This window comes from Phoca vitulina, unplaced genomic scaffold, assembly GCF_004348235.1.
Source record: "Phoca vitulina isolate PV1807 unplaced genomic scaffold, GSC_HSeal_1.0 scaffold60, whole genome shotgun sequence".
NCBI lineage: Eukaryota > Metazoa > Chordata > Mammalia > Carnivora > Phocidae > Phoca > Phoca vitulina.
Window position 1 is genome coordinate 6741013 of NW_022589763.1, and position 20117 is coordinate 6761129.

The window sequence follows — 20117 nt, forward strand, 5'->3', positions numbered from 1 at the left end:
TCCTTCCTTCCTTCCTTCCTTCCTTCCTTCCTTCCTTCCTTCCTTCCAGTAGGCTCCACGCCCCTGAGATCAAGACCTGAACTGAGATCAAGAATCAGACGCTTAACCAACTGAGCCACCCAGGCACCCCCTAGTTATTTCATTTTTAACTTGCATTTTCTCAGGAACACACAAAGTCGAACTTTGCGTCTTGTCTAGCCATTTGTATTTTTTTTCTTTTGTTCGTTACTGCTCACATCTTGTGTTCATTTTCCTATTGGGAGTGGGGCCTTTCTTGATTATTGTTATTCAGGGGGCAGATAGATCGCTGAAGTGCGCTGTGTGCTTTTCACACATTAATGGCTGGTTACGGTTTTTTCCTTTTTAATGTACTAGTGTTTGTCATGTCATTGCCCCTGCCTGCTGGCTCTGTGCAGTCCATTCCCATTCTGCTGGCTCCTGGCTCCTGGGAATTGTGTGGTGGTCTTTGCGTTACTGCGCAGAAAGCATAACTATGTGGGGCTCTGTGGGTATGAATTTCCTATGAGCTGTAGACCACCACCTGCAATATTCTCCAGCGTCTCTACCCGGGCAGAGAAGAACCCAGGTGTTTTAGAATAATGTCTAATGCGGTGTTGTGGAGAGAAAGCAGGAGTCAGAGATGAACATCTCCACGCTAGCTCAGGTCAGGGGGCAAGTGACTTAGGCTCTTGGGGCTGCAGTCCCCTGGAAATGCCGAGTTGTGTGTTGTGCTTGCCTTCTGCAAATGGAGGTTAGTAATAGGATCGTCTCTGCTGAAGAATAAAGATGTCCTTGGCTTCCCAGTACCCTGGGCCCTCCTGCCACCGTTACTGCTCTGGCTGGCAGAAACCTGAAGATCCGTCGAAGGCACAACGTCACACCTCCGTATGTTCTAGTGTCCGCTCATTTGAGCGTTTGTCCATGCTTGTGTCTTTCTCCCTTCTGGTTTCTTTCACTGGGATGTGTTCGTGTTCATTTTAATGCACCTGCTGTGTGGTTTCCTTTGATACGCCACCTCGAGACGTTTGATCACTCAGGGTATAAGTATGTCAAAATAAAATAAACAGAAGCCATATAACCATAGATATAAACACATTCAAAGGAGTAAAGGGCTACTCAATCGCCAGTTACTATGTTTTAATTACCACGAGATCAGAAGAAGCACGATCTCTGTGGACAGGTCTTCAGGTGATCGCTCTGTTTCTGGTTACTGACCTGTATTTGTGTGGTCAGGTGCCAGGGAGCCTATAAAATGGAATCAGGCACAGAGAGAATCTCCCTTGAAGGATCTTATGCTCTCTTCTTGGGGAAAATAATCCATAACCAATTACTATAGACCAGGTGCTGAAACAACAGACATTTATTTCTCACAGTTGCAGAGGCTGCAAGTCGAAGATGGAAGTGCAGCTGATTTGCTGGCTGGTGAACCCCGTTTCCTGGTTTGCAGCTGGCTGTCCTCCTGCTGTGTCCTGACCTGGGAGAGAGTGGGGGAGAGCAGAGAGCAGGGCAGCAAGCTCTCTCTCGTACAAGCGTGCTGTCCCATTGCTGAGGGCTCCATCGTCATGACCTAATTACCTCCCAAAGGTCCCGCCACCTAACACCTTCCCGTTGGGGGGTGTTAGGATTTAACATATGCATTCTGGAGGGACACAGAAATAAATGTAAATGCTGTGATGCCAGGTAGGCAGGAGAGACTCAGCCTGCCAGCCATGTCTTCCTCTCCCCACTCCCTCCCTCCCTCACTTCCTCCGTTCCTCCCTGTTACCTCACTGAGTCTTCGCCGAAGCCTGCTTTGTGGTGGGCACTGGGCTAGGCCCAGGGACAGAAGTGGGCGCTACCAGTGTACCCAGGAGGAGCGACAGTAAATGAAAGTAACACAGATGAATTGGGAACAGTTTGGGGACAAACAGGCAGAGATTCAATCCTTGTGGGGGTTCACCAGAAGAAAGGCTTATCTTTGTCAACAGGTCCAGGAAACGCTCCATGGAAAAGGTTGCACTTCATTTTGATCTTTTTTTTTTTTTTAAGATTTTATTTATTTTATTTGAGAGAGAGAATGAGAGAGAGAGAGAGAGAGCACATGAGAGGGGGGAGGGTCAGAGGGAGAAGCACACTCCCCGCCGAGCAGGGAGCCCGATGCGGGACTCGATCCCGGGACTCCAGGATCATGACCTGAGCCGAAGGCAGTCGCTTAACCAACTGAGCCACCCAGGCGCCCCACTTCATTTTGATCATATAGAAAACAGGAATGGTGTCTGTGGGGCGTCTCCTAAAGAGTGTGGATCAAAGCGGAGACACGGAAACCGCAAGGCATGGGTGGCAGAGGAGGACCCCTGGCCAAAACGTATGTTGCCAGAACAGGGGTCCCTGAGGAGTGGCAGGTGGCTTGGGAAGGATGAGAGGGGGGAGCCTACAAAATCAAGCACTCTGGCCTTGATTTGGTGGTGGTGGGAGGAGGGGCTGGAAGTTTCCAGGGGAGAGGATCCAGCTATCTACTTTCCATGCTAATTATGACGAAAATGTGTGCATGTTTGTAAAACGCAGTCAGTGGAGGAGAGAAGAAGATTGGAAATGCCCATCACGGGGGATCTGTCACACGGAATACTTTAACAGTCTGGAAAAGTCGCTGCAAGATGGCTTTGCTTTCAGAAAATTTAATTTGTGAAAGTTGTGATTAGAGTCCCCCTCAAATTTGTTGAAATGGGGCATTTCCCTGTCATTTCAGTGGGGGTTGGTTTGTAGTTCTAAGGAATTTTAATCTTCTGCGTCTGCCTGAAGTAGGTTCTCCTTCCAGATAAGAACCCAGAGTAACTTACAGGGGTTTCAAGCCGGGCTACAATGACTGCCTGAGAGCAAGAGGGAGCTTCCTGGGGCTGTGCAATTGTATTTAGACTCGATTGTGGTGGTGAACGCACAACTCTGCACGTTTACCCTGACCTCCAGTCGCTTGAATTTTACAGTGTTTAAACAATACCTTGGTAAAATTGGGGTGGGGTGTGGAGAAGAAAAGAGTTGTAAAAATTTTTGTAACCTGAAGACCTCCCAGATCCATAGCTAGATTCTAGGAATTCAAACATGTGGTTTTAAAAACTTAAGGGGCTCACAAGAAAAGCGTGTAGATGTAGGGGGCAAGAATTAAGGTGAACCCAAATTCATTTATTGCTCGTTACCTGTACCCTAATGCTTGTAGCATTTAAGTCCTTATTAACAACAGGCCATACCCAATTAAAACTTAGGCGTCAGAGATGTTCCCAAAACTATTATTGAGCTGAATGAAATGTCTGCCATCATAAAATCTGATCTGATCTTTTCCTTCTAACTGCTTCTAACGATTTCAAGCGAGTTTGTGGCACTCCACTCTGGTTCACATGAGGTTGGTCACAAGAGACCGTTGCTCCTACTAATAACTAAAAAATGGCCATAAAAGTTATAAAATCATAGCTTTAGAAGAACTCAGCAGACCCTGCTCTTTGTGTAAAGAGCTCTTCTCCCCTTTGGCATTCTCCTCATACATTCTTAATAGTACTTTTCAAAATGAGCTTGAATTTTTAAGGAATTAATACTGCCTTGCCTTCTAGAGCAGGGTTTGGCAAGCTACAGCCCAAGAGCCAGATCCCCTGGGCCCAGGGTTTGAGAAACCTTTCTGGCTGGAGGATTAAGGATCAAGGATTGATCCCTCCAAGGTTGGTAACCAGGGGCACTTAATGTCACCGTTTTTCATATGATAATAATCTAGTTTGGAGGGACATGCCAAGCCAAGGATTAGTTTCAGGAGTAGCGTTTAATATTCAGATCAAGTGGTTAGAAAAATGGAGATACGGAATTGGGGAGGGGAAGGTCCCATGGAGCACAGATTCTCCGCACTGGCAGAAAATTGAGATTGCTAGAAGGCTTTCGCTCAGATACGGATTTGCAGGCAGGCGTGTCCTCATCAGCCCCTGCCTCTGCCAGGCCTGGCTTCTGATGGGATATGGTTGAGGACAGCTTAGATTTGTATGTCTGAAGTCATCCCCTACACTCCTTCAGAATGCTGTGGAGAATTGGAGGCGTGGGTTAGGGAAACAAGATGGACCAGGAGTGCAAAGTGGTTGACCCTAAGGAGTGGATGCTGGGGGTTGACTGGATATGCCCTCCTATATTTGGTAGAAATGGTCTGCCTTAAAAAAGCTATAAAACCAAAACATCAGACAAAAACATTGCCCTGCTCTCGTCCATCAGGGCAGGGGTTATTCTGGGTGGGAGGGAAGTGAGGCGTTGGGGTAAGGACAGAGTCTGAAGAGGCTGTGTGTATGTGCAGCATTACAGTGCTTTTACAAACCCCGGAAATAAATTTGGGTAGCGTAACCTCACGCCTGGGAGGAGCAAAAAGCCTCGAATATTTATGACATTTTCCGTTTCCTTTAGATCAGCTTCAAATTGGTAACAGCTTCCCATGCCCTGTGGAAAGAGCTGTCCAGGGGGTCAGAAGGCAGAGGGAACTTTTCTTTTCCCTGTGTCTCCTGTGGTTTGCATTTCATGTCCGCTTCCATTATGTTCTGGTCCGACGTTGGTTGACCTGTGCTGAGAGGGGGGGATCCTGGCTGGCTGCACGTGCGGCCAAACCAGAGCACCCGAACACCCATCAGAAGAGATGGCAGGTCTCCACCAGGGCCGTGGGGTGACTGGTGGCAACCCCCTGAGGACACTCTTGTGTCCTGCAGCTTCGGAAGACTAGTGGCGTCCTGCTGAGTCACCAGGTCAGACTTGCAGAGCAGGCTGAGTGCGTTCTGTGGCCATGGCTGAGCAACGGCATTGGCCAGTCCCACTCGCCCCTGAAATCCTGATTTCATCCGTTCGGCCACTTCTAAAAAAAAAAAATCGCAGTTGGTATCAGGCTTGCCCACACTTTGAACTTTGCGCAAAACATATTTTTAGGAGAGCCAAAAACAGAGAATGCCAGGAGAAAACTCAGCTAACAGATCACATGCAAATGTCATTTTTATTCCATTTGTCTGTGCTTCTGATTCTAACTGGCCTGGAGGTTTGATTGGCAGAGGGAATTTGCCTCATTTTGTTTAAAAAAAAAAATTTTTTTTGTTTTTTTTTGTTTTTTTCCCCAAATGTCACATCTTGGAACCAGGAATGAGGGTCTCTAGCCATAAAAACAAAAGAGGCCTGGAATAGATTCAAAACACGTGTTCTGAAAACAGAGTTGGATACTTGGGGGCCATCACGGATTATGATCTCTAAATGTAGGTGTTTTCTGTGATTGAACACTAGCCCTTCCTGAAATCTGTGCTTGTGCATTTGGTTTTGGAATCTCTCTATTAATCTGTTCTCCTCCACTTAACTACAAATGACGTATCAGTCTCTCTAATTTCACTTCATTCCTGTTACCATCCAAGTTCCTACAAGCAAAAATAAAACCTAAAGGAAGCAAATCTTTTTATCCATCTGTTAGGACAATGAAGAAATAACATTCATCTGATTTTCTAAAGTAATTGCTTTCCCCACATTAGAATCACAGAAAAGAGAGCCTATTTGGGGTTGGCACAGAGAGAAAAACTTTAGTGAAGACATTGCAATAAAGAAAGGGCTGAATTGAAAATGATTTCAGGGCTCGTATCCTCCCACAAGGTGATTCTATAAGACACAGCATTGGATAACAATAAAAAAATTAAAAAAAAAAAAAAAACACATAAAAGAGGAGAAAAAAAAAAATTTGGTAGATGTTATTTGCATGCTTGGACACTGGGATAAGACAACCAGACAGCCTCCTTACCTGCAGGGGGGCTCACCGTCTGCGAAGTCCTGTGGTCATCTGGCATCTCCCAGGAAAGAGTGGGCAGTGCTGTTATTGCTGGGTGTTCATGCTGCCTGAAATGTTTCTAGAGTGTTTCTGTCTGTTCCTTAGTGAATTGGTCAGTTGACTGGTTGATTACCTCTCTGGCGTTCCCATGCCTTGCCCATCATCTCCTTTTCCCACGTCACTTGGCTTCCGTGGTGTGTAGACAGAAGAGCTTTCTGCCTGTTCTTCCCCAAGGTGATGTGAGTCTGTTGGGATTTCCCTGGGAGACAGGAAGATCAACGGAGAGACACCAGGGATTCCTTCAGGAGACCTGTACTCAGGCATGAGTGTCCCTTGCGTGCCCAGCCGCCTGGTGTGTACAAGCCCAGTGAGGAGAGTGGAGATTGAACCACGAGTCACTGGAGAGTGAAACCAGTCCCGTGCTGGGGGCGACCAGGAACCGAGGGCCCTGTGTAAGGGGGAGCAGAGAACTGTGACCCAGAGAGAGAAATCCAGTGCTGTCCCAGGGCTCATCATGAACAGATGGGATCTGGAAATAAAGCCGCCACCTCTCAGATACGGAAACCGCATTTAGACGTGGGCCTGGCTGTCTCCACACCCAGATCAAAAATGTCGATGTGAATTCGAGCAGTGTGCATGGGATTTCCAGAGCATTTGCTGTGTGTGTGTCTGTATGTGTATGTGTGTGTGTATATATATATTCTTTTTCCTTTTGGCCCTTTAGTCCTTGCTGCCCTATCACAGGGTGTTTGGGCCGCTGAGCGGCATTCACCATGGCCTTTCCTGGGGATTTTCCTCTTCAGATTCGTTCCGTTTGGCTTCGCTGCCCTGTTGCAGACCTTTCCCCTCCCGTTGCCCCTGCAGCGGCCAGGCCCATGAGGAAGAACGGCATGGCGCGGGGTCCAGCCCCGGAGCGGGTCACGGGGCTCGGGGAGTCTCCAGTGCGTAGAGCCCGCCAGGCCTCCCTCCTCCTGGACCTGCAGGAGCAGCGTTCCCCGTGGTAACATGTCATTAGCATGTTCTTCGGGACAATGAGCAACCTAAGCTGCATATCAGTTGCTGGGACTCTAGAATGCAGCTGCCTTTCCAGTGTTCCCTTGTACGGCTTGACTCGCCGCTCCTGTGTGTACCTAGGAGCAGATGCTTCGATGCTTTTGCTGGCAAATCCCTAAGACATCCTTATTTTCTTTATCTGTGGATCTTACTATCACCATTGACTTTGTACTTGAAGATTCAAAAAAGCGGAGCGCGGGGATATACATACATTACACAGAGACCGACAGAGATGCGTCTAACACGTCCGCAGCAGACACACATGCAGCGTACGTGGGACAGACGCACACACATACACACACGTTCTCTACTCAGTAGTCACTGGGAACCTGTTAGAAACAGATCGGAACATGACCCTACCAGAGCCCCAGGTTCCCACTTGTGGTCCTTCTTCTTGTGACCCTGATTTCCTGAATTCCTAACTGGAGTAAGAAAAACCCATTAGTGGTTTTATACCTTTGACTTTGTAAGTTTGGTGGCGTGGAGGAGTAAAGAAAAAATAAGGGGGTGGGGACAAGGTTGGCGCTGAAATTGCTGTGCTAACGTAAGTCTAACTGCAGTGCGGTGTTGGGGTGCAGCGCATTGCTAGGACCAGGAGAGACCATGCAGCATGCATGCCTCCCCTGGGGAACAGTCCTGCAAAGGATGCCCCACCGGGAAGACAGGAAGGACTCTGTGCCTGCCAGAAGCCGGGACGTGGCCCTTGGGCAGACTCTGTGCAGCCCATCTTTTGCTCCGAGTCCTTATTTCACATCTGTGACTTCTCTTGTGTTTCTGGGCAGATCTCCGCACATCCTGTCTAATGTACTCTGCAAATAGAGCTCCTTTTTCGTTAAAAGTATGAAATGTGAATCTGGATGGCCAAAAGCACTTAGATTTAAGCGATACATTGTAGCTAATTGAATTACGAGTGTCTGTGAAGTGGTGGATATTTAGTTAAGTAAGCGGCACCAGGTGCTTTCCTGCAGGTCTGTGGGTGCTGTATTTCAAGCATGTTCATAGGAGAGGAGAAAACCTGCAAACGTGGCTCAGCTCTTTGAAATGAAATATTGGGGAGGCGTTTGTAAATTGTCGTGAATTAGGTTTTATGAGCTTAAGAGGCACAGTGGGTGAAACGGACGGGGGACGTAAGGGCATTCATTCCCCCGAAGCAGGTCAAACCTACCCGTCGCGCCAAGACACCTGAGCTGTGAGTTACGCGTCGCAAACTGCGTTCTCAGCTCGACAGAGTTTAAATGCGATTGGTAACCAAACAGCTGCTTGACTCTGTTCTCTGAACATCCGTTGCTATGTTCAAGTTATTTTGAAAACTTCTAGTTTCTTTTAGTGTGTACCTGATACGTATTTTTTTCTGAAATATCTAACTTCCTGGAACCGGGTTAATATTTTAAGCTCTTGTGCTTGGCTGTTTTGCCACCATGTGTCTTCTAAGCCCAGCAGACAAGACTGCCCTTTCTCTGGGCCCCGCTAGGACTTGAGCTCCTGTGTCCTCTTCCAGATATGGAGAGCTTCTAGCTTCTAGGTGGGGCAGGGTCCGGCTGTGTCTGGCTGTGCTCTCCGCAGCGCAGGGTGGGAGACTGGCCCCAGCTGGCTGACCGTGGGGAAGGGGAGGGAATTGGGCATGGTCTGGGTTCTGCTCTTGAGCATCTGCTGAACCTGGAGGGGCCCGTTCTCCCGAGGACATGGTCAGAGGGACATGCGCAGGGCGCACTGGACTTCCAGGACAGCAGCCTGGGGGTTGGGGGGGTGCGGGTTGGGACATCTGTAACCCTCAGGCGAGGCATCCTGTCTCAGGAGGCTGGCTCACTCCTGGGTCACAAGGCGGGTGCTGGAATGAGGCTCCTGCCCTGGGTGTCAGGAGGAAAGCCTTATCTGCTTGTTACTTAGTAGGTTACGTCTCTTCTGGGTTGCTGGTGCTATGCTGCTTCTCCCGTTGCTGCCCTTCTTAAGAGTTTCCTTTAACAACACGGTTGTCTCCTCAATGCAAAAACTGCTCTTCCCTGAATGGAAGATTCCATCAGAGGCTCGTTCTATGACTCAGGTCAGAAGAAACCATGTGTGGGCAAAGGCGTAGATGGCCCCCTGCTTTGTTGCAAGTTTGATCATTGTTAGCCTGTGAGCGTTGTCTACAGCGCAGATAACCACACACGTGAAGCCTGCCCGTGGGAGTGTTTTTTCGGGGGGGGGGACCTTTCCGTGGGGGAGTGTGTGTCTGTCTGTACATATTAAACACATGCATATGTGCCTAGAAAGTAAAGATAGAACTGGAAACGGATCACAGGATGGAAAGACCAGTGAACCACTTACAGTGCCCAAAAGTCTGTTTTTCTCATTTTTAATAATACCTGACTGATTTTATTTATTTATTTATTTATTTTTTTTTTTAAAGATTTTATTTATTTTTATTTGAGAGAGAGAGAATGAGAGAGAGCAAGTACATGAGAGGGGGGAGGGTCAGAGGGAGAAGCAGACTCCCTGCCGAGCAGGGAGCCCGATGCGGGACTCGATCCAGGGACTCCAGGATCATGACCTGAGCCGAAGGCAGTCGCTTAACCAACTGAGCCACCCAGGCGCCCCAATACCTGACTGATTTTAAAGGTCTTATTAATAAATGGATTTGTGGCTCATGTTAGAAAGTTCTATCCCTTTGCATATGGCAATTTCCCAAAGTAAGCCACATAAAAATACTGTTGCAACACAAAATAAGTATTTCTGAATATAGCCATATGAGAATTTTCATCAACATTGTTTTTAAAAATGTTTGTGTAAATTTTTTTGCCCCAGAATGCAACTTGTGTGTGCATGTATGTGTGTGTGTGCATCTGATACGTGTGCATGTGTTTTTAATACTCCCCATCCTGTGACATGGTGTGCCCACATCCAGCCTGATGTCGTCCAGCACGTGTTTGGGTTTTGTCTCTTGCATTACAAATTGCAGTGGAGACAGGTGTGGGAAAACTTTGTATATGAATTTAATTCCTTGAAATGATCTAAGAAGGTTATCCAGATCTGGGTTCTAGTCCCATTTGGAGAGAAGATGTTACTTGGAATCCCTTGCTCATTTTTGTACTTTCTCCCTCTAGACAAGCAGATGCCCAGGGTCCAGAAGCCTTTACAACAGCACAGCGGGACTCTCAGAAGCCGTCCCAGCTCTCTAAGCCACCTCCCGCCTGGGAAGCTCCAGAGGTGCCCCAGGAGGCCCGCAGCCGAGCGGGGACCCTACCTCGAGATTACAGATACCCAGAGGAAACGCTCGGCCCAGGACCACACGTGCCGAGCGCCCCCTCGGCCCTGCACACTTGGGGGCAGGACCCAAGGCCCGTGAACACCGCACTGCTCCCCAAGAAGCCGGCCCCACAGAGGCCACCGCCACCCAAACGTGAACCCAGGCAACTCAAGGGCCTGGCCGGTGGCACACCTGGGGCTGCTCACCTAGGTGCCCCCAGCAGGCCCCTTTCCCCCCAGTCCCCGGAGGCCCTGGAGGCGTGTGTGGACCGCCTGTCCCTGTCCCACAGCCCCTGTGCCTTGGTGGAGAAACTGAGCGGTGCGCAGCCCGAAGACGGTGTGAGGGCCTCTGGCGAGCACGGCAAGCGGCATGTAGATGAGCACACAGCCTGCCCTAAGCGTGAGGCCCTGCTCCCTGCCAAGTTCCGGCCCCTGCAGACGTCCGCCATGGAGACCTCTCGCTCCCCTTCTCCTCAGTTCGCTCCCCAGAAGCTGACAGACAAACCTCCCCTGCTGATCCAGGAGGAGAATTCTGCAAGGTACTATTCTGGGACAGTGGCCCTGTGCGCTTCCCCTTTCCTGAGCTCCCGTAGGAGGTTTGTGGTGCATCTTTCCTGGGTGGTGGACGCCGGGTACCTTGCTTCAGCTACACACATTGGATTTTAAGTTGCCTCTGGGGACTGACTCCATGGGGGAGAATCCACAGCTCCAGTGGTCAGTTGGATTTTGAACTTGGGTGGGGGGCTGTCCTGTTCCACAGGAGCAAGGGGGATGTGATAGAGGTGGGGGGCCATCCCCTGTCCCTTTCACCCAAGGCCAGCGTTGATATATGCATCACCCACAGGCATGTGCCCATCAGCGCTGTGTGTTCCCTAAGCACCTGTTTGTAATCAGAATCCGGTTTAAACTAAGCAGGAGACCTTCAGGAGAAAATGGTGTTTTTCATAATATCCAGTATTTCCATGCTGTTTTTTCTTTTTCTTTTTGAAGATTTTCTTTATTTGAGAGAGAGAGTGCAAGCGAGCACGGGGTAGGGAGGGGCAAAGGGAGAGGCAGAGAGAGAGAGTCTCAAGCAGACTCCCCACTGAGCATGGAGCCCGATGTGGGGCTCGATCCCGGGACCCTGAGATCATGACCTGAGCCGAAACCCAAGAGCTGGCCGCTGAACCAACACCCCTCCACACTGTTTTTCTATGTCTTAGGTGAAAAGCCAGGCTGGTATACACTTTTTGTTAAAGCAGAGGAAACATCTATTCTAGTGCATGGTGCTGTTGTTACAATTTCAGGCACGGGATTGTCTGTCATGCCCATTGAGACGTTGATAAGTGTGGTCGGGCAAGGGACTGACAGGAGCACCGACTGTTTCCTTTTTCCCTCCTGTCTGAGGGCCTTTGAAGAACTGAGAACTGGAAGAGTGGAGAATTTTCTTTTCTTTTTTTTTTTTTTAAGATTTTATTTATTTATTTGATAGAGAGAGACAGCCAGAGAGGGAACACAAGCAGGGGGAGTGGGAGAGGGAGAAGCAGGCTTCCCGCTGAGCAGGGAGCCCGACGCGGGGCTCGATCCCAGGTCCCCGGGATCATGACCTGAGCCGAAGGCAGACGCTTAACGACTGAGCCACCCAGGCGCCCCAGAAGTGGAGAATTTTCATCTTGTTCTCTAGAGCAGTGGTTCTCAAGCTGGGGAAGGGCCATTTTGCCCCCAGGGGACATCTGGCTGTGTCTGGAGAGGTTTGGGGTGTCACAACTGAAGAGGGAGCGTTGCTCCTGGCATCTCGTGGGCAGAGGTGAGGGATGCTGCGCCACATCCTGCGGTCCCCAGGTCCGCCCCGCAGCCCGGAACGCTCTGGCCTGGCATGTCCCCAGTTGTCCCACACGGCCGCCAACAGTCACATGGGGCCGTGGGAACGTCCGTTAGTGAGAAATATAATAAATCCCGCCCATGATTCGAACAGTGTGCAGCTGGGGGCACTGATACTGTTTGTTTCCATCGTTCCCAGAAAGGTCTGTCGGACCTTCCTGTTCTAGAGTCTCAAGCTATTCTTTTTTTTTTTTTTTTGAACTTCAAAATATCTCCGCAGGGAGGACATTCCTGGTATCATCTTGTGTGTCCAAGTGTGGCATTGAACCCACAGCTGCCCCGGGGGCCACGGCTGTGCTTTATGTCGTTTACGATGTGGGTATCACTGAAATGTCCTTGCCGTGGCAGGTGACATTGCAAGTCGTGAGAGGAAGGAGAGGCTGTCTGTGGTGGGGCAGGTACGTGACAAACTGTGGCAAGCGAGCCAGCCTCGGCCCCTCCATCCTGCGTCCTGCGGAGCTAGGGCGAGCAGCACGGGCCCCTCGGACAAACACGGCCGCGTGCCCCACGGTGCTCCTGACCCGTGTTCGCCCTAGAAGCGGGCAGTGGCTTTCATTTTTCCTTGCCTGAAGCAAGTGTTGATTTTCTCATTCTGTCTTTCCTGTGAGCTAGAGAGGCATTTCAGTAAGCCGTGACGATACTGTAGAAGATCCTGGCGGGGGGTGGGGGGGCGGGGGTCTTTGGGGACCCACAGTGTTGAGTTTTCTCATCCGCCATGTCCTTGGGGCCAGAAAGGGTTGGCTTTGCAGCATGTCCCTTGCTGTACAAGTGCTCACAAAGAGCTGAACTCTGGTCGGCGTCCGGACCCATCCCCAAATACGTCCTCTCTGCTCTTCTCGGGAAGCACGGGGCGGGGCGCCAAGGGTGGCCGTGCCGCTTCCGAAAGTTGCTACCAAGGAAGTCGCTCATAAGGGACTGAATTACCGTTCCCCACGGTGTGTGCTGTCAATCAGACCTGGTGTGAAAGCGTGGAATCCCAGTGACCGACGAGACAAAGGAGAAGCCAGGGCCCAGGGGTCCTGGCTCTGCTCGGTGTCCACAGTCAGCGACCGACAGGTCCGCGAGGAAAGCGTGCCTGGGGCAGGGCTTCCCACGCTGCCTGTCACTTGAGCTCGGCTCAGAGATACTGTTCTTGCCCTGCCCTCTGCGGACTTCGAGTTCTGGAGCTTGAGCTGCTCACCTCCTCTCCCTCCGTGTCTGGTGTCTCCCTCCTTCCAGTTACCCCTCGATCACGAGTGTGCGTGTGCCGGCCGCCTGCTGGGGCGCCCGCCGGGGGGGGGCAGGGCAGGCTCCCACACTCGCGCACCTGCTGAGCAGTTCCCGGGGGCCAGGCGCCGAGCTGCCGAGACCAACAGGGTGCAGCATTCCTTCCCTCTGGGGAATTTCTGAATGGGCATTCATGTTCCCCCCTCCCCAAAAATGCATCAACTCTTGTGCTGAAACTAGGTAGCTTACTTTCAAATCTTTAAAAGTTCTCTCCGGGCTTCTTGTTGAAACTACAAAATGGAGACGCTGACCGGCAGCATCTTTGGCCGTGGCCAGTGACAGGGATTTGATCACTCCTAGAAGCGTTCTCAGGAGCGTTTTCCCGAGAGCCTGTTCCCATTTGGGAGTGTCCGAGCATAGAGTGCCGGGACGGCTCCCTCACGGCCACGGGCACAGCATCAGCGCCGTCACCTCGAGCCTGTGTGTTTGAGAGTCTCCTGAGTGGGTCCTGGAGTTCCCGCGAGCCGGCGCGGCGTGCGGCTGACGGGCTCCCTCGGCGGTGGGTGTGAGCAGAGCTGCGTGGAGCGCTTGCTGTTGGGGCCGGGCTCCCGTGGGCAGCAGGTGCTTTGAGAGCAGCCACGGGGCACAGAGGTGGAGCGGGGCTCGGCGCACCCCACCTTCTTCGTCCCTCTGCTCTTGCCTGTTGGTTAGGAATTGATGAGCTCTGGTTGCGGTAAGGTCTGATCTGTTGTATTTTGTCCTGGCTTTGAAGTAAAAGTTCATCAGACTTTTTTAAATGTGGAAGTCTGGACAGTTTTCGAGAGGAGAGACCATGTATGCTTAGAAAAGATCAGGAAGAGATGCTTTGCTGGAAAGTGTAGGTCAACGTGTGAAGAACGTGTTCTCATTGTGTTCTTTTTTCGTGTCCTCCTGCCCTGGAAATCCAGTTTCTCCACAAGTTGGAGAAGATAAATAGAGGTGGACTTAGAAGTCAGTACGAGGGCGGCGCCTGGCTGGCTCAGTCGGGAGAGCATGGCACTCTTGATCTCAGGGTCGTGAGTTCAAGCCCCACATTGGGCATAGAGCTGACTTTAAAAAAAAAAAATTCAGGGTGGGGTTATGGGTTAGCCTGGTGATGGGTATTAAAAAGGGCACGTATTGGGGCGCCTGGGTGGCTCAGCTGTTAAGCGTCTGCCTTCGGCTTGAGTCATGATCCCAGGGTCCTGGGATCGAGCCCCGCATCGGGCTCCCTGCTCCACGGGAAGCCTGCTTCTCCCTCTCCCACTCCCCCTGCCTGTGTTCCCTCTCTCGCTGTGTCTCTCTCTGTCAAATAAATAAATAAAATCTTAAAAAAAAAAAAAAAAAGAGGGTACGTATTGCATGGAGCACTGGGTGTTATACGCAAACAATGAATCATGGAGCACTACATCAAAAACTAATGATGTAATGTCTGGTGATTAAATAAATACATAAATAAATAAATAAATAAAATTCGGTAATAGGCGGTCCAGGTTTCTAAGTGTGGAATGAAAGGAATGAAGAGGGGGTTCTTGTCTCTCTGTCTTTGCTTAGATAAGATACCAAAAGTTTCCTTCTGGAGTTTAGCACACGTAAATGGTATTTTCTACAGAGCTGGCCTTTTAAAATTTATTCACAAAGAAGGCATTAGGCGAGGACTGTACATGAATACCTAGATAAAACATCTAATGATTTCTACTGGAGGAGAGAAGAGAATACAAAATTATTTTAGCCGGTGCAGCGCAGTGAACAGGGAAGAAAACATACTGTGTTCCCCGCTGCCAGATACGAGGCAAAGAAAAGCATTTAATTTAGAGCACTGGAGCGTTCCTTGTGCTGCACAAAATTCGGTCCATTAGGGTCACGTTGTAGAAGTGATCTTAGCCCACTAAGTTAGAAACAGGTGTGGGACTTTGGCTTCATGATTTTGACTTGTTTTTTCCTTCCCTTGTGGGCACCAGCAGATGGCTCTCTTTCTCCAATATGTCCTTTAAAAAATAACTTGAAACAGTTTTGTCCCGGTGGCCCTGGTCCCACAGGGTCCCTGGGTGTGGTCCGGCAAGGTGTAGCTGAGGGCACTAAGCGGCATTCAGGGTATCCTGCATGAAGCCCCATCACACCGACCAGTTCCATGTTGTCTCTCTTCCGTGTGGGTCCTCCCCAGCTCCTTTCACTGCGAAACCTTCTTTATTAATTTTTTTCTTTTCTTTTTGTTTTTGTTTGTTTGTTTTTTGTGGGTTTTTTTTTTATTTAGAGAGAGAGCATGTGCGAGCGGGGGACAGGGAGGGGCAGGGGAGGGAGAGAGAGAGAGAAAATCTTAAGCAGGCTCCACACCCAGCGCAGAGCCCCACGTGGGGCTCAGTATCACGACCCTGAGATCATGACCTGAGCTGAATCAAGAGTCAGACGCTCAACCAACTGAGCCACCCAGGTGCCCGCCCGCCTTTTTTAAAGCAAGCTCCACACCCAATATGGAGCCCAATGTGGGACTTGAACTCATAACCCTGAGATCAAGACCTGAGCTGAGATCAAGAGTCAAGCGCTTAACTGACTGAGCCACCCAGGTGCCAACCCTGTCTTTTTTTTTTTAAGGAAAAGTGTGTCCTCAGTGAGTCACTTAAACTAATGCAGAAGCGGTGTGCCCTGTGTTTGCTGCCAGATCCTTGTGTGGCTGGTTTGAGAAGCCGTGTGAAGGGTGGCTTGAAGTGGTGGAAGGCAGGTGGAGGGTGACAGGCGGTGCATACAGCACGTGAGGAAGCTTCAGATTGGGGCCAGCGGATGCGTGGTGCTCAGTGTCCACTCAAAACATAGCCGCTCTGTAGGGAAGTCCTCCCGCGGCCCCAGAACCACGCAGGCCCCTGTGGGTGTGTGCTGGCCCTGCTTTGAGACTGTAATGACAGTTCCGTTAGAGAGGCCTATCTGTCGCAGGTTTCCCCGCCCAAAGATAACGTTACTGAGCGGGGCTTGTGAACGTGTGCATGACGACCGGCATGAAAACAAGTGCTCAACCATCCACCTCTCAGTCAGTAAGCCCGGGGATCCAGCCTCAGGTGTCTGTAGGTATGTGGGTGACTTTGAAAATTGGAAGGTGCCCAGATGCTCGAGGTCAGGAAACGGGGCCTCCTCCACTTCCATTCCCCGTCCTGGGTCGTGGGATCATAGAGGTTCTCCCTCCACTGCGGTGGCCGCACGTCCCCCAGCCGTCAGGGCAGGCGAGGGACCGGCCGGTTTCTGTCCCGGGTAGCAGTCCGTAAGGGGGCTCACTTGGTGTTTTCAGCACACGGCTCTTGTCTTTCCAGAATTGAGCGGGTGATGGACAACAACACCACGGTGAAGATGGTGCCCATCAAGATCGTGCACTCGGAGAGCCAGCCTGAGAAGGAGAGCCGCCAGGGCCTGACCCGCACCGCCGAGCTGCCCGCACTGCCCAGCGGGCTGGAGAAAGACCAGATCAAGACGCTCAGCACGTCCGAGCAGTCCTACTCGCGCTTCTGCCTGTACTCCCGCCAGGGAGCCGAGCCCGAGCCCCAGCGCCCCAGCGCCCCAGTGCCCGGCACCAAGGACGGCGGGGCCTCTCCTCCCGGCCTCAGCTACGTGAAGGCCAAGGAGAGGACAGCCGAAGACCTGAAGTCGGAAGAGCTGGCCCGGGAGATTGTGGGCAAGGACAGGTCCCTGGCCGATATCCTGGACCCCAGTGTGAAGATCAGAACCACCATGGACCTCATGGAGGGCATCTTCCCCAAAGACGAGCACCTGCTGGAAGAAGCTCAGCAGCGCCGGAAGCTGCTCCCCAAAGTCCCATCTCCGAGAAGCACGGAGGAGAAGTGAGTAAGGCTGCCTTCCGTTCTGCAGCTGGCTGAGCGTGCTTCTGCCCTCTCCGCAGCTCTCAGGCTTCAGGGGGCAAGGGGCTGGTCCACGGATCTGTTTTCACGATGGCTTCTCGGGGGCACGTTTTCATAAGCACTGCCCAGTGCTTGTAGCCCATGTTGGCTGTTTTGGGACCCTCCCAAAAGAGCCACTGAGGCCCGATCCTGCAGATGCCACCTTGGGGGCCTGGAAAGATGTGAAAATACCACAGTTCCTGCGCATTCTTAGCTTGAGGCCCATGTGGTTCAGGGTGATGCCCACAGGCTCCTTTCTCAGCTGGGCCACTGTCTCCCCCCAGGGGACAGTTGGCAATGTCCAGAACGTGTTTAGTTGTCACACCTGGGAGGTGCTGCCGGCATCCTGTGGGTGGAGACCGGGGAGGCTTTCGACAGCCTACCGAGCCCAGGAGGCCCCATAGCAGAGAAGGCCCCGGATGTCCGTCCGTGCTTACGAAGGAGGCTCTGTGCTCCTGGTTATGGAGCACAGTGAGTGGGTGCATAGCCATGGGCGGCTAGACTGTGCTTTGCAGCCTGTCTCATTCACGGGCTGCCTGCCCGGGCCTGTGTGGTCGCATCTGTCCTGCGGTGTCCGCTGTCTCCGTAAGCACCCTTCACGGACAGTAGGTGGGAGCGCCAGTCAAATGCGGCACAGAAGGGCAACGGGGGCGAGGCGGACCCGAGCCAGGGGGCGCGGACGTGGCGGCAGGTAGAAAGGTGCAGGTTGCATCTGGGGCCTCGAGGCCTCCCTTACAGGTAGCCTGTGTGCACGTACTCCTTGTGGACCTCAGGCTCCCAGCGAAAGCTCTCCCTCTACTCCGTTCCCTCCCAGGGGGAGATTTTTATTTTTTATTTTTTATTTTATTTTATTTTTTTTTAAGATTTTATTGATTTATATGACAGAGAGAGACATAGCGAGAGCAGGAACACAAGCAGGGGGAGTGGGAGAGGGAGAAGCAGGCTTCCCGCCGAGCAGGGAGCCCGATGCGGGGCTCGATCCCAGGACTCTGGGATCATGACCTGAGCTGAAGGCAGACGCTTAACGACTGAGCCACCCAGGCGCCCCCCAGGGGGAGATTTTTAGACATCCCTGCTTACTTGACCTTTTCCCCTTTTTAAAAAACTGTATTCCATAGACTTGAGGAGTATCCATTTGGCGACACATTTTTTAGATCTAACACTGTCACCTACTCCCCTGCCCCCTGTGGCTGTCTCTTGCCCCTGGTTGTTGTCCTGGTGTTGGCCCCACCGTTTGCTTGTCACAGAGCAGGCCATGGGCTGGAAGGAGGCGTCTGGGCATGGAGTCACGGCCGATTCAAGTTCTGACCTTGTTCCCCAGGAGAGAGGAGCCGGCCGTGCCGGTGGCCATGTCCCTCGCCACCAACTCGACCTACTACAGCACGTCGGCCCCCAAGGCAGAGCTGCTGATTAAGATGAAGGACCTGCAGCAGCAGCAGGACCCAGAGGACGACTCGGGGAGTGACTTGGACCACGACCTGTCGGTGAAGAAGGTAGGAAAGCCCGTTGTCAATGACGGCGTGCTCGGAGGCCGGCAAGGGGCAGCGTGGGCCCCGCGCCACGTGTCCGCGGGCGTTTGTGTTCAGCTTTTCTGCGGGACAGTGACATTTGGGGCAGCAGTAGTAAGCCCTTCGTGACTAAGTTGTTCCACAATTGGGCCTTTTCCCTCACGGTCTCCTTACCGTCTTTTTTTTTTTTTTTTAAGATTTTTTTTTTTTTTAAGATTTCATTTATTTTGAGTGAGAGAGCGTGAGCAAGTGAGGGAACACAAGCAGGAGGAGTGGGAGAGGGAGAAGGAGACTCCCCGTTGAGCAGGGAGCCCGATGCGGGACTCGATCCCAGGATCCTGGGACCATGACTTGAGCCGAAGGCAGACGCTTCACCGACTGAGCCACCCAGGCGCCCCTAAGATCTTATTTATTTACTTAGAGCTGGAGACGGAGGAGGGGCAGAGAGAGGAGCAGATTTCCCGCTGAGCAGGGAGCCCGACACAGGACTCGATCCCCTGACCCTGTGATCGTGACCTGAGCTGAAGGCAGACACTTGACCATCTGAGCCACCCAGGCGCCCCTCTTTACCATTTTTGTATAGTAAGATCCAAGGTCATATTAAGTGGGGACGATTCTCATTCAAAAAGTTCATATGATATGTCCCTTCTATCCCATTTAAAATCTAGGGACTAGGGCGCACACTCGTGCTCACTTGCTCTCTCTCTCTCAAATAAATAAAGTCTTTTAAAAGATAAATAACAGTAAACTCTAGGGACTTAATTGTATGACCTCTAGCAACTCACATGTTCTCCCTGCCTTCCCTGAGCGGGAGCTTACATTCAGCCAACACAAAAACACGTATACAATACACGGTCAGCTCACTACAGCCTGCGGACCAGACGTGGCCCACCACCTGCTTTGATAAAAGACCTTTTATGGAAACACAGCCACACTGATCCGCTCATCTGTGCGCCCTGGTGACTTTTACACCTCAGCAGCAGACTTGAGTGGTCGCCCCTGACCGTGCGGCCCTGTAGACTCGAAGGTCTTCACTGTCTGGCCCTTTACGGAAGGAGTCTGCCAACCCTTAGCATAGTATCTTGCACGGTAAGAGAATTAAAACACGATGAAGGAATGGAGCGAAACAAAGGAGTGTGATTATAGCGGGCCCGGATGAGGTGATGACTGAACGCGAGCAGGGTGGTGTGTTGAAGGGTAAGCCGCGTGGGTGCCTGGGTGCGCTGCAGGGAGAGGGGCCTGCCAGTGCTAAGGTCCTGAGGTGGGAGCCTCACGACATGTTGGAGAAGCAGCAGGGGCCAGTGGTGGGAGCTGTGTGGACGAGGAATGGAGGATGGGCGATGAAGTCGGAATGAGGTCAGGGACTAGTGGGCGCCCCGAGGTTGTGCTAGGGACAGAATTACTGCTACAGTATCAATGTCATCACTGCCATATTAGCGTTGGATCTTCGTGGCATGTCAGCATGCCAGACCTGTGCCGTCTAGGGGGTTACCTGTTTTTCTAGGAAAACTTAAAAATAAATAAAATGGCGGGGCGCCTGGGTGGCTCAGTTGGTTAAGCGACTGCCTTCGGCTCAGG

The 20117-nt window shown here is 51.5% G+C and overlaps 1 protein-coding gene across 6 annotated transcripts in view; it reads left to right on the top strand.

The window, feature by feature from the left end:
- Window positions 1-20117, top strand: part of SHROOM2 (shroom family member 2) — a 133357-nt gene that overhangs the window by 103056 nt on the left and 10184 nt on the right. For 4 of the 6 annotated variants that reach the window (XM_032391117.1, XM_032391116.1, XM_032391114.1 and 1 more), the window contains 3 exons: window positions 9925-10605; window positions 16450-16974; window positions 18353-18524. In XM_032391117.1, coding sequence (XP_032247008.1) covers window positions 9925-10605; window positions 16450-16974; window positions 18353-18524 — 1378 coding nt within the window. Of the gene's footprint in view, window positions 1-6022; window positions 6406-9924; window positions 10606-16449; window positions 16975-18352; window positions 18525-20117 lie in introns of all 6 variants that reach the window. The other 2 variants (XM_032391119.1, XM_032391118.1) reach the window with 1 other exon arrangement.